At 34.9% G+C, this 14,650-nt stretch overlaps 1 protein-coding gene and 1 long non-coding RNA gene across 2 annotated transcripts; both read right to left on the reverse strand.

The window, feature by feature from the left end:
• Positions 1-512: 512 nt before the first annotated feature.
• On the reverse strand, positions 513-5,950 carry LOC126709788 (bifunctional adenosine 5'-phosphosulfate phosphorylase/adenylylsulfatase HINT4). The gene is made up of 6 exons (XM_050410130.1): positions 5,746-5,950; positions 5,623-5,669; positions 2,302-2,378; positions 2,128-2,194; positions 1,053-1,130; positions 513-877 (listed from the first exon to the last, which is right to left on the reverse strand). The coding sequence occupies exons 1-6, from the start codon at positions 5,818-5,820 to the stop codon at positions 772-774; spliced, it is 450 nt and encodes a 149-aa protein (XP_050266087.1). The 5' UTR covers positions 5,821-5,950; the 3' UTR covers positions 513-771.
• Positions 5,951-11,274: 5,324 nt separating this feature from the next.
• Positions 11,275-13,400, reverse strand: LOC126709500 (uncharacterized). Its single transcript, XR_007649406.1, has 3 exons — positions 13,348-13,400; positions 12,117-12,317; positions 11,275-11,304 (listed from the first exon to the last, which is right to left on the reverse strand). It is a non-coding gene; the product is annotated as an uncharacterized LOC126709500 (long non-coding RNA).
• Positions 13,401-14,650: the final 1,250 nt, after the last annotated feature.

Here is a 14,650-nt window from a genome sequence, read left to right on the forward strand (position 1 = left end):
TCATTATTATAAAAAAGAAGAATAGGAAATATCTCATCTACCATAAAAAAAAAATAAACAAATAAAAGGAAAATATTTATAAAAAAGAAATTAAAATAGGAGATTTCGTACAACAATGACCAGAAGAAAATCATCCACTCTTCATTATGTTGCAACGGGAGGGATGTGATCTAGAATTCTAGTCACATGCAATGCAAGAGACTGGGGGAACGGAAAACCAGTCTCAGGGGAAAGATAAAAATGACCATCAAGACTAGCTTTTATAGTTTTTAAAAATTCTTTTTTCCTTGATTAAAAAGCTAGAACCGCAAATATGTGCCCCAAGCATCCTTACCATGATGAGGTAGGTCTCAATGTGCACTCGAATTCAGGGAGGACCTAGCTCCTTCAGCTTACCTTGATAGGTATAGACCAGCCCAAACAGATTTACGTATCATTTAGAAGGGCCACGTTTAGTACAATCTCACACAAACCCTTACTTGCCAACAATAATAGCATCTGCATTTCTGATGTGCAGTAAATATAACTTTTGAATTGGCATAGTATATAAAAAATGCTAGAGTTTTGAATCTTTTGATTATGCTATTGGAACATGAAGCATATTGAATTACAAGTTCTTAGGGGACAAGAACAGGACAGCCTCCATGATCAAACACAAGACAGAACACTTCAACATGACAAGAACTTACACAGAACAGAATGCATACCCAAGCTTTAATAGGGAATGCCAAATCTCTTTACTTTGCATAACTTCAATCAAATATAAAAGAATCACACTTTTGAAATAATAGGTGGAAAAGGCTTTAGCTTCTCCAACAACTTCTCTGCCTCAAGAAACCCAAGCGATCCCACAGACAAGAATTTTACACATTTCCATCTGTTCAACCTCTTAGAGAATTAGATTGTATCTTTGCAACTTCCATAGTTCCACAAACAATATTACTTATCAAAAAAAAAAAAATAGTTCCACAAACAATATTAAAAGATGAAAAACAATATATGACATTAAAAGTTTCAGGCATATAGGGACTAAGAAGCACCAGATAACTAACCTGGGCGTGTATGGTAGTGCCAGACAGTGAAGGTGTAGATGGTTAACAGAGTTCAGTGGAGGCTGGTGAAATCCAAATCTGTCAAGCGGAGAGACAGAATTGTACCAATTAACAAGCTTATATGCAAATTTAGGACGATAAAACAAGTTGAGCTGCTTGATTTGATATTGATTTTGTAAAGGCCTAATCAAGCAGCCTCCAGCTAAGCTTTTATGCATATAATCCAATATTGAGCAAACTTTTCATCAGCTCAACTCTCTACTCTTTACAATCAAAAATTTCAAGCTACTCAAGCTCCAGTGGATACAGGCTTATTCACAAAAGGCTTGCTCAACACCACTGAGCAGAACTCGAGCAGTGCAATACTCCGCTCAACAAATTTCATTTTAAACAAACTCAGGTTACCACTGACCTACTTGTTTCTAAATTAAGGCTACAAGCTTGCTTTTATATAAAACCATTGAACTATTGTGTATAGTTAATCATATAAGAATTGCAGGAAAATTTTCTAATCAATAACATCTTTTCTCAACCCCACCCCCCCCCCCCCCCCCCAACCTTACTCTCCATCTGACTTTTATGTGGAGAGGAGGTGTCATTTTGAACTAGAGTCAAATTACAAAATGATTATAAAAAAACTCAAATTACGCCAAAAGTTTTGTAGCACAACTAGTTGACACCTCTTAATGTTTCCTACTGAAACATCCAAGGTTCAAATCCTCCTCCCCTGTTGTTACTATCAAATTATCAAAAAAAAAAAAAAATCAAATTACATAAAATGAAGGGATTGGTTGATTAATTCAGCTCAAATCACAAGCAAATAAATGGTCATCTGCATTTTCACCTGCCAGTATTTACATTGAAACATTAATTATCATATCTGCTCAGCTTTTCTTTTTTTAGATAAGTATATCTATGAAGCCATAATTTTAGTGGAACAAACAAGAAATAAATAGCAGAACAAATTAAGCACAAACTGCAAAAATTTTAAAAGCTCTTTCTCCCCAATTCTATAATCTCTGTTCACAAAAATAGCATCACAAAATCTCAAACACATGTATACAGGAGGCAATACCTGTACTGTGTGCACTGAGGTGCATCTCGACGTAATAGCGTTTGCCCCACTTCCAGCATGTGACTCACTGGAGAAAATAGCAAATCAAAGATTAGACTATGAAAAAGAATAAGACTTAAAAAGGATCACACACCAGTTCAAACCATTAAACAAAAGGATATACATTTGCTTTACCTAAGGAGTAGTCTTCAGTTCTCCTTTCGAGATTTTTTACTGTTGGAATGTGCTCCAAAGGAATCACCAAGTAATGCCTGTAAATTTTTCACCCAATTCAGAGCAATCACATGGTTGAACTAAAAAAAAAAACATATAACAAGTCCCCAGCATGGTTGGCAGTAAGACTAACAGGTGCCAAATCCTAATTTGGTATCGATTTAGTAAACTATGCTTATTAGTGCAAATGTGGGAGATGAATCTGCTCTAAGTGTTTTAAGAGTATGGTAAAACCAATTACAAAATAAGCATATTATTTACTTATATGAAGCCCTAAAATATTGAAAAGGTGCCTCATGAAGGAAGACCCATGACAAGCAGATAACAAAGGTAGCAGAAATTTTGCAGGTTGTCCAAATGACATATATCCTACCTTTGTCCAATGTAAGAGCATTTGCATCAGTTCGGCTAAAATTTCCTGTCTATTTTACACTAAAAACCTATTTTTTTCTATTTTACATACCCACTTCTCAAAATCCTCCACATCAGTCCATCTATTCTACACTCTATTTTATTTAAATAATCAATTTTCTCAATTTTTTTTTATTATTTCTCTCAACTACCCTTTACATACGCGTTCTCTCTTTCTCTCTCTCTACCCATTTTTCCTGATTTGTTGCTCTCTCGCTCTCTACCCATCTCTATACCCATTTTTGAACACAGATCACCTCTCCCTCTCAGTCCTCTCCACACCATCTCGATCAAATCTCCATAGACACCTTCACCGCCATCTCAAACCCCTCACTTTCTCTCGCTCCTTCTCTTCCACGCTCATTGAGAATAAACATCAAACACCTTCACTGCAAAACCAGCAAGACCCATACTCACTCCTCAAACAAGACCCAATCTCCACTCCCTCTCGGTCAAATCTCCTCTACTTGTGTTCGACCCTTAAGCTGCCTCAAGCATCATCTCTGCCACAAGCCGCCTCAAAACCCATTCCCGTTGACCCACAAGCACTGATCATTCCAGTCAAGCAAAGATCTGTCTCTCTGTTGGTTTGTCCATGTGGGTTTATTTGTGTGTGGGTGTGTTTGTGTATATCTGTGTTGATTTGTCTGTGTGGATGTGCTAGTGTGTGGGTGTGTTTGTGTGTATATGAGGAAAAAGAAGATGAGGAGAGGAGAAGTCACTAAATTCGTTGTGTATGGAGAAGAGAGAGAAAAAAAGGTGCGAACGTGAAATTAATAAAATAATAAGATACACATCGATAGTAATCGTGCATATATGCACGGTTACTGTAGCAAATGTGTAAATATACACAGTTTTAGAAAGACTAATGTAGAAGATTTTTGGGGCAAAATGTGTAAAATTGGTTGGTTTTTGCATTTTGCAAAGTTTTGCATCCACTGATGTGGATGCTCTAAACACGCTAACAAAAATGAACATAGATGTACATGTAAAATTTTCTTAGTCATCTTCAGGTTGCCTCGAGTTCAAGATTTTACTAGCTGTTTTCTTCACCCTATCTGACATCATTTTTCAATAAAATTATTGAAAACAAAAACAGTTACCATACGTGCATGTTTATTTGCTTGCATGGACCAACGGCCACTAACCAAAAACTAGTAACGGCAGTTGAAATCCAACCAGACCAAAAAGCACAGAATGATACATGTCGGCCAGTCACGATCCACAAATGCACCAATTATCAAAAATCATTTTAATTTAACGAGTTTAAGCAATCCTTTTTCATCCAGCTAGAGATACTAGTCTAAATTCAATCTGCATGTACAACTTGTACTATTGCAGTTCTACTGCACATCATAACTTTTACTACATCCTAGGCTTAGTCTAGAGTTGGTCCCTCTTGGTGTAGGTTGTTAGACTGAACCACACTAATCTTTTTTTTTTTTTTTTTTTCTTTTTTGATAAGTAATTGCAATTTATTAAAAACCAAAAAAGTGTATACAGGACATATACAAATCAAAGAAGAACAGCAAAGCAAAACAAGAATAAAAAAGGAAATAAACAAAACCAGCCATAATAATAATTGCACAAATTTATAGTTTCTAGAAAATCCATCAAAGAATATGTGGAGAGAGTGAAGGACTTCAATCCCCATTCATAGAGAGTCTTCAAAAGTAAAAACTTGAGATTGGCACAGTGGACTCTTTATCCTTGAAAATGTGGCAATTCCTTTCAGAATATAAAATAAATATATAAAAAAAGAATATATAGAGTATAAAGTGTATGCCCAAGAGCTTTTAGATTGAATTCTGCAGAAACTAGAAAGTAGAAGCTACAGCTCGTAAATGGATGGTTCCTCCTAGAAGCAAGCTGCTATAAATTTAATGTGGCTTTGAAATCATTAGTAGGTGGAGGCTGTGTAATCCGTGATTGTGGAGGTCATCCAGTTGCTGCTAATAGTGCTCCTATTCCTAAAGCAGGTGATTCACTATGGATGCTTCAGCTATGTCGAAATTTGGGTCTTCACTCCCTACTGGTGGAATGTTCTATTCCCCAGTTGTTATCCTTGCTGAAATCAGAAATGTGCCCACTAGAAATCAATGAGCTGTTAAAGATTATTCGGGATTTGGCTTCTTCTTTTTACAAAATTTCTTTTCATGCAATTCCTAAACAGTGTAAAAAGGCTGCAACTGTGTTAATTCAGTATTGAATTTTATATATATATATAAATATATATTTCATTCTAAATGGTGATTTTTTTTTTTTTTTTCCATATTTTCCATAATTTGGCCCCCCAAACATAAGATCCTGCCTCCATCCCTGACCCCAAATGCACCACATCATACACGCCAGGGTCAGCCCCACTGTCCCATATCTACGAGAACCCAGTATACCATTCCAAGATTCCAGCATTGAAACAACAGAGTTTGGCATAACCCAACAAATCCCAGCTAGGCAGAATAGAAAAGCCCACAGATCAGAGGCAATTGGGCAATGCAGCAACAAGTGACTAACACTTTCCCCAGCTGATCTACACAAACAACACCAATCCGCTATAACAATAGCAAATTCTATTTCTCTTTCTTCTCTCTCACTTTTCTCAATCTTACATAGCTTAAATCTCTTCTGATTATTCCTAATTTGTTTCCAAACCCACTCTCCCACCCCACCCCCTTAATCCAATTCCACAATTACCTCAAAATTTTAAAAATCCAACACACACACACACAGCATTAACATAATACTCAAATAACCACAATATATAACAGGGATCCCCATATTTCAATATTCAAATAAAAGCGCATAAATATTATAATCTAATAATTAACGGTAATTAGAGAGTTGTAAAAGAGAAAAATGGATGATGAAAACCTGACAGCAGAAGGGTTGATGTCTTGAAAGGCAATCACCTTCTCATCCTGCACAAATCCCCACACCCAAATCAGAAAATAAAGAAAAGAAAAGAAAAGGGTTTTAGAGAAATGAAATGATTACGGTGTGGAGGAGGGTGGCGGAGGTGGATTTGTTGGCGATCTGGCAAAAGATACACGCTGCTTCTGCTCCCGCCATTTTTTATGTTTTTTGGGGCACTACTGCGACGGGACTTTTAGTTTTTTTAGTTTTCATCACACTTTTTATTTAGTCAATGGCCATTTATAGAAAAATGTATGCAAAAAATTTGGGGAAGGAAAATAAAGGAATTTCAAAATTGCGAATCGAATTTTTTTATTTTAGGTCTTATTGAGCAAGTCGTGGCTATTGTTGGAGGGCTTTGCGTGTAAGTTTTGCACCACCCTAATTTTCACAACTTTGTCATGTGGCAACTTGTGAGCGGTAGAAATAAAATGATGGTCTATGATTTCACTATTTATAAATTGCCATGTGACAAAGTTGTGATAAAATTGTGAAAATTAGTGTGATTTTAGACTTACCCAATGTTCATAAAAGCTAAATGCTCCAGTGAGCTGTCACTTGTGATGTAACGAAGATGACGCCATAAAATAAGTGACACTTCACAATCGGTTTATTAGTTTTTTTTTTTTTAAAGAAAAATCGGTTTGTTAGTTGAGACCATGGAAAGATGGAAAACGTTAGAAGATAGAAAATGTTTTCTTTTTTTTTTCCCTCCAAGCGTGTTTAATTGGGATGATAGAAAAGTTAAGATATGGAAATAAATATTATACTAGCCTCGGGCGCATGAGCACATGCTTAGAAATTCTTCTATTTTTTGAGTAAAAATTAATAATTTGTATCTCATTATAATTTGAGACTATTACATTTTTTTAATCTATATATAAAAAAAATTAAAAAAAAAAAAAACTTAAGGGATGTGATGGGAATTATGCATTTGCAAGTGAAATAATTTTTCATCACACTCTAGATTTTTTTTTTTTTTTTGTGATTGAAAAATGTAGTAATCTCAAATTATAATGGATGCAAATTATTAACTTTTATAAAACAAAAAACAAAAAAAAAAAAAAGAGCCTCTCATGGACATGCTTAGAGGCTAGTAGACTTTTAAGTTTTAACTTATCTAAAATTTTAAAGTTTAGTTAAGGAGTATCCAAGTAAGAGAGATTTCTAAATAATTTTAAAATTTTTATTTTTAAAAAAAATAAAAGAAAAGATAAGGATTGGAAGTTAAGACTTAAAACTAAGAGTATAGCTTGAATTGAGCAATTGAAATGGGAGAATATGTGTGTGTGGTGGTGGAAATTTGTATTTGTGTAGAAGTTGAGTATTTAAAATTTTAAATAGTTAAGCTAAATTTTAGGAAAATGAGGTGAATTTTGTATTTTAATTTTACAAATAATTTTTTAAAATGACTTTTATACCCTCATTTATTTATTAGCTTAGGTAAAGATTAAGGGTGGTTTAGAGAATTCAAAGAACAAGTAACTAATTTTATCCTCTTAATATAGGGAAAATTACACTTTACCACCCTAAACTATACCCAATATTACACTTTGCACCATAAACTATTCGAATGCACAATTTGCACCCTATATTATGACCTTTGTTACACTTTGCACCCCAAAGTTAAATTTTCTGTTATATTGGATGGAAAACTCAATCACATGACTAGCACATGACTATTGCTTCACCCGTGACTTGGTGTTTTGGGCTTCTTGCATGCACAAATTGATGGAGATGGAAGGTGGTATGGTGGCTGGGTTGCAAATGGTAGTGGGTGATGGTGACTGGGTCCAATTTAGGTTTTGTTTTGGTCTTAATTCAGATCTGATTTGGGGTTTGCTTGGGTCCCAATTCAGATCTGATTTTGGGTTTTGGTTGTGTATGATTTAACCTACCTCCCTCTTTCTCTCTCTCTCTCTCTCTTTCTAGATCTTGATGATGGATTGGTTGAGATTTGTGTTTGTGATTTTGTATCCCTATGAATTTGTGTTTGTGATCTAGTTTTTGGCTGTGAGACGACCAACAGTTTATGGGTTTTGATTACGAATCTCATGCCTGAAAATTGGTGGCTGTGCAACGGTGTGTGTGGCAAAAAAAAAGAAGAGTTTGGAGAGAGAAAGTGGCTTGCTGTTGGGTTGGAAGAAGGGCATTTGGGCCTTGGATTATGTTCCACTTAAGCATGAGTCACATGCAACTCGTGATTGAGCTTTCCATCCAATATAATAGAAAATTTAACTTCGGGGTGCAAAGTGTAACAAAAGTCATAGTTTAGGGTGCAAAATGTGCATTCAAAAAGTTTAGGATGTAAAGTATAATCTGGAGTATAGTTTAGAGTGGTAAAATGTAATTTCTCCCTTAATATATAGAAATATCTAAATAGAGATAGTGTATGTTGATTTTTAGGAAAAAAGATGTGTCAAAATTTTAAAATTTATTAAACTGTTTAGCAATAAAAACTTGTGTACATGTCATTTTGGCAATTAGAAAAAAAGAAGAGTACGTTTGTGGGGGGGGGGGGGGGGGAAGTAGTTTTATTTTTTATTTTGTAAAAGAAGAAGGTTTAGTGATCACAACTTGCTGCCATTTCATTTTGGAAATTAGAAAAAAAAAAAAAAAAAAAAAAAAAAAAAAAAAAAAAAAAAAAAAAAAAAAAAAAAGAAGAAAGGTACGTTTGTTGGGGGGGGGGGAACAGTTTTATTATTATTATTATTTTTAAAGAAATTGTATGAGTGCTTGACTAATAATGTGAGAGAAAAATGTGGAGGTGAAAGAAAAAACCTTTTTTTTTTAATTTAGCTAAAATTTAGGAGTTTTTAAATTAGTTATTTTACATATCTAACCCTATTATTTAAGTTTTACAAACTGGTGAGTTTGAAGGTATTTTGGGCATCAAAATCGAGGATTCCAAACAAGAGAAACCCCTTAAATAATAGTATAAATATAAAAAAAAAAATTTATTTTGTTGGAAAAAAAAAAACATAATAAAAAGGCGAAAATGGGTAATTACCCATAAAACCCAAACTATATAGTTAGTAGGGTCAGTTTAGAAACTATATAGATTTTTAGCAACTCGAGCCTCAGAGGCTCGATTTTGGGCCCCTAAATCGAGCCTCTAAGGCTCGGTTTAGGTTGTTTCATGTGGCAAAAATCCACGTGGCGTCTACATGGAACTCGAGTCTCAGAAACTCGAGTTCCACGTAGATGCCACGTGTTAAACTCGAGTCTCTGAGACTTGGTTTACTTAAAGTGAAACCGAGTCTCAGAGACTCGAGTTTCAAATAATGCATTTTCAAAAATAACGCCTCACTCACCTCACACAAATCACTCTCCACTGTCACTCACCCTCACCCTCTCTCTCACACAGAGCAAACGCTTAAGGAGAGCGTCTCACTCACTGTCTCACCCTCTCACACACTGATCCGTCACTCACTTTCTCCACTCACACTCTCACTCACCTGCTTCTCCATCTCATTGTTCTCATTCTCAGTCAGTCTCACTCTCAGTCTCAGTCAGCCTTCGCCAAAAGCTTCGATCAAGCCACAGCAAGCTTTGAGTCTACGCGATCTCTCAAAACTAAAGAAAAAGGTGAGTTGCTTTGTACCCACCGTTGACTGTTTGGTTGCCGAGAAACATGCATGAAAAATTAAAGAAAGTCATCAGTCACGAATTTGTTTTCTATTTTGGTTTCTGTATTGAATTTGTAATAAAACTGTTAAACCTGCTAAAAAAGAGCGAAACTTTATTGTGTTTTGAGATTGAATTGGTTTGTGGGTTTGATTTTTTTTGTTTTGTTTTGTTTTGTTTTGTTTTGTGCTTTGTTCTGTTCGTGGGTTGATGTGTTGATATGAGGGAAATTTCATACTCAAATCTTGAACTATGCATTGTTTTGCAGTGATGATGTTAGGGTTTGTTAACTGGGTCTTTGTTAAATTAAATTGTTGATGTTAGGGTTTGTTAAAGTTGATGATAGGGTTTGTTAAAGTTGATGATTTAGTGTTTAATTTGATCCATGTTACTGAAAGTTTGATGACTTTCTTCTTGGTAAATTTGATAATGTCTTAAACCCCTTTTTATTTTTCTAATTTTGTGAATTCTGCATCTGTGCTCCTTTAAATTTTATTTACATTTAAATATTTCAATTGGGTTGTCATTTTAAATTTTTTTCGCATTTAGTAATTTTAAATTTTCCATATGAAGCATATGCTTAGTGTAATTGTAATTGGATAATGATCAAAATATACTTATAATAGATTGATTGAAACATTTAGGAGATATTGGAATGGGCTTGGCTGCTTCTCTTAGGATTATTTCTGTTCCTTCTTTTTTAAAACAGAGGAGCCCTGTGGCTAATAGCTTCTGTTGACTTTTTTAGAGATTACATGTCTTACTTTTGACGGATGTGATGTAGCAATATTTAGGACTAGTGACCTGACAACATCACATAATCTCTTTCCAAATTCTCCTTTTAAACGAACACTGAAAAAAATGGGATTCCTGCTCTCCAAGCAGGCACTACAAAATACACAATTTATGTCTCCATTGTATCCCCATCAAAGGAGCCTATCTCTAGGGCCAACCTGTTTCTAAGTGCTAAACACCCGATAAAGGGCACGCTAAGGGATGGCTAAAGGGAACCAAACCAACCTCCACCAATTAACCATAGGAGGCTTGGATAGAAATCCTTCCGGGTTTCAGTATGACTAAAATCTAGCATAATTAAAAACTTCCCAAATAGATTCTCCACCAAAAAAAAAAAAAAAGAGAGAGAGAAACCACCCAAATAGGCTGATCCACATCTTCTAGCTTAATTAGATATAATTTTCTTTGGATGGAGACTAAGTCATCTGGCCTTGCATGATTTCAACACCAGTCAGAACCCTTCAACACACATCAACCTTGGCATCCATGTTGCTAGCAGAACCATATACTGCTCTGTATCCATATTTTTCATATGCCCCCCATCAGCATGCCACCAATCATGCATAAGGAAAATAAGGATCCCATCCCCAACTGAAACTTCAGATAAGGTCTAGCAAGGCTTCTCAAGCTTAGGATCTTCCTCCAGCCCCAGGTACACTATTGAGGGACCGTAACAACTTAAAAGCTCTTCCCCTTTTGAATGTTATAGTGCACCCAGGTCACACATAAAGAACCTGCTTGTACAAAAAAATTCTAATTATGCTTTAGAACGGCTGCCTTATTCCATTCCTCTATCCTTTTCAACCCCAAACCTCCTTTCATTGGCACACAATCCAAGCCCAAAACAACTATAGCACCCCAACATACTTCTCTCAAATTTTCTACAAAAAGCTACTGAATTCTTGCTCGATAGCTTTTACAAACTCCTAGGCAGTTGAAACAACTAGCCAAATCACCTAGCACTTGTATAGAATACTGATTGAAGGAGCTGAGGTCTTCTTGCTGAGAGATTTTTAGCTGTCCACCATAATTTTATCAATCAGAGATGATCATGAGAGCTCAATCTCCCTGATATTAATGGGTACCGAAAAAGCAACCTGCTTTCCTTGTACTCCTTGACACTTAGCTGCATAATCATAGTAAAAGCCTCTATTGCAATTGGAAATAGTTAAGTGCACGAATGGCTAACCTCTTTCCAGGAGGGTATCTAAAAAGTATCTATGACCCGAGAAGATGAAAGATAAAACAATAGTTATGTCAGCCAATATGAGTAGAGGACCAAAAACTCATTATTCAAGATATACCAACCAATAAATCATCAGAGTTTATAAGGGAAGAAAACACAACAGATAAAAATAAAAATAAAAATTGATAAGTAATAAAATTATATAAATCAGGAAAACAAGTCACCCAAGTACACAAGAAGTATAATGGGGTAAACAATCAATTACAAAATTGCATAAATCTAATAAATCAACAATAGAAAAAAGGAAAGGCTCCTCATGGCTGATAGCCAATCTAATAATGTTCTAAAAAAGAACAACTTGAGATTAGGCATCGAACTTTCCATGTCTTCAAAACTCCTACTATTCCAGAGATGCCATATGCACCACATCAAACAATGATGGATAACCAACCAGATATGACCATTCTGATTACAACCAAAACAGCCTTCCCATAAAGAATAAAAATAAAATAAAATAAAATTGAATTACGGCTAAAAAATTCTCGGCAGCAAATTAACTGTTTATTAATGCAGTGCCTATAAAATCATGTGCCACATGAAGCAGAGACAAGATCACTATACAAATGCCACAAGTAGAGATCTTGAAAAAAATTATAGAACTAGAATATCAAATGAGGCAAGTAATAAAGCAACATAGAAGATAGCTAGTTAAAATACTTTTTTTAAAAAGAACCTGAATGCATATGTGTGACAAATAAAATGACCCAGTAGATCAGATCATATACTGTTGAAAATAGAAAAAATATAAAATGGTTCTAGGAAAGAATTTAGTCATGCAGTCAACCTGAGGTTCCAATGTTGGAATTGAAGGCGCCCGATGCTGCAGCTTTTTAAATTCTAATATTTCAGAATTTGCCATTTGTAACTGCCATTTCTTCCTTTTAGCAAATGCATCCTCCACAATCTCAAGATTAGCATCTGGATGAAGCCCCACAACAATAAAGTGTTCAAAGAGTGAGGTAGGCTCCTTGTATTTAGTGAGGTCCTACAATAAGATTCTTAGATAACTTACTTAAATAGGCAAATAAAAATGAAATAATTGGCATGAGAACAGATTAAAAGACATAATTAAAGCAAGCACTATTGTTACCTTCAGAATAAAAATGTCCCGACTGTGTAACTTACATGATAATGGAACATATCAACTTAGAAAAATCCTCAATCCACACACTTTAAGTAAATTGCACTCAATATGGGCAAACTAGTATCTACGAGAGTAGAAAAATTTGTATGATGCATCTCCAAACAGCTGGTTTCCATTATAATAACAAATAAGAACTTTGAAAATGTAATAAAAAAAATAAGTACTAATAGTTCAAATGCTCAACACAAAGTGACAATGACCTTAGTTAAGTAGTCCTTTGCCACAAAATCAATACGGTGGAATAAAAAAGAAAAAGTTCAACTTTTTGTGAAAACACAGAGAAAGGATGCAAGAATTTGGAAATATTATGGAGCATTAACTTTAAACAGACATTAATAATTCATATAAAAGGTGTTTCCAACCCTAAATTTTTTGTTAAAGCGTTAATAAATACCCTTAAAATTTTGAAGAAATAACTTAATCAATAGCAATCAAAAAATTCAAATCTACATGCACAACTAAAAACATATAACAAGCTGAAATTTTTTTCCCCATCAGAATATATGTAGCCTACACAAAACATAATCATACACCACAAAAAGACTATAGTATAGCTATCAGGTTGTGTTCCGCAGGTTGCCTTGGGGTTGTCATTATATGTATCTGATGAGCATGGGTTTTCCACCTTGCATTTTTTGAAGTATTACCAGTCTATTGCTAGTGATTTTTCTCCAATCAAATTAAGGTTTCCTCAAACAATAAGAAAAGAGAAGTCAGGTGTGGCATAAAGCCATTAAAAGCAGGAGGATAGTGAGGTTGTGGTTTCAAAACCCATTGGGTCGTGTATGACTTACCCATTTAAAAATAAATCAAAAATAAAAATAAAAATAAAAAGGAAGAAGAAGATAAACAAAAGCCATTAAAAAAGGACCTTTATAGCACCATCTCAAGTCAGTAAACAGGAAGCTCCCTGCCCTCAATAAGCACAGCTTTTCCCTCTTCCTCTATATACACCATACCAACTACAAAGGACCTTCCTCTGTAGTTAGCCACCAAATCCAACAGTGATCTAGGTATACTACCACAGACACAGGCACAGAGCAAAACAGAAAAGAGAGAAAACAATTCCTAGAACTGTAGAGTGGACCCAAAGATGGCACAAAACATCACTTCAATGCATGGAACACCAACAAGTGATAAAATGACATCTCTTGATCATACTTCCACCATAAGTATATACAACAAAGCTTTAATGAGCCTAAGAAGGATATGTTCAAGGGAACCCCAAATCACAAATATTTTGCCAAGGGAAAGCATTGCTCTAACTTTGCTGAAGAACCTCATGAGACGACCAAACCACAAAATTGTGGCTTACTACTGTCTCAAGCACTGTTTTATGTAATCTTCATCACATCACATCCTCTTATACTACCAAAATCATTCATAACATATTCCAAATTAGGAAAGGCATCATATAATTCATTCCTAGTTAGCTTCGACAAACCTGGCACTCTGGTGAAGTTCCCCTTCCAAATAAACCATAGGAAGCAAATAAGCTTACAAACTTCCACTTCAAATGGACAAAGCATTTTTCGTGCCCTTGAGACGGCATAACATCATTTGGTAATATATTTTATGTGATAATCATATTCAATAAGGATTATTGTATTTCTATTCTTTTTCTTTTCTTTTCTTTTTTTTGTTGGGTGGGGTGGGCGGGAAGTGGAGAGATAAGTTATGTTAATTATTCTTGATGCTTCACCTTCAAGGAAAACTGATAAACAAAGGGAGACAAAATGTTTTATGGTTTGCAAAGTCTTTGCTTGTGCAGGCAGAACAGATATGGCTAGGGTATTAGTATCTTTTAGCCAGAAAATGCATTTTTTATTGATAAGAAGAATTTTCAAATAGCCTAATCACTAAAATCTATTGAGCAATAGTATATGAACAATAATATATCTCCCATGTACTAGAGCTATGCCCTCTTCAAGATTTCTAATAAGGTCTTATCATATACCAAAAATTTACTCAAGTACGTATTCAGCTTCCTAGGTCAGAGGTCTCTGAGATAAATTATGCAGAACATGCTCCTCTGGGTAACAAAGTCACAATGCCTATACATTACTGCATAAATGAACAGAGGATGCAGAAATTAAGTGATGACAGATTCTACATCTTTTGAGCCAAAAAGATGAAACTCGTAATTACAAGGCCGTGTCTCAATTATAACTAGT

Source organism: Quercus robur, chromosome 12 (genome assembly GCF_932294415.1).
Source record: "Quercus robur chromosome 12, dhQueRobu3.1, whole genome shotgun sequence".
Taxonomy (NCBI): domain Eukaryota; kingdom Viridiplantae; phylum Streptophyta; class Magnoliopsida; order Fagales; family Fagaceae; genus Quercus; species Quercus robur.

What these genes read in the sequence shown, in the direction of transcription:
- LOC126709788 (XM_050410130.1), bottom strand. Translation starts at nt 5,820, where the DNA reads ATGGCGGGAGCAGAAGCAGCGTGTATCTTTTGCCAGATCGCCAACAAA. An exon ending in ATCAACCCTTCTGCTGTCAG is followed by an intron (nt 2,379 to 5,622) that starts GTTTTCATCATC and finishes AAAAATTTACAG; the next exon opens with GCATTACTTGGTGATTCCTT. An exon ending in GCACTACCATACACGCCCAG is followed by an intron (nt 878 to 1,052) that starts GTTAGTTATCTG and finishes GAGGTTGAACAG; the next exon opens with ATGGAAATGTGTAAAATTCT.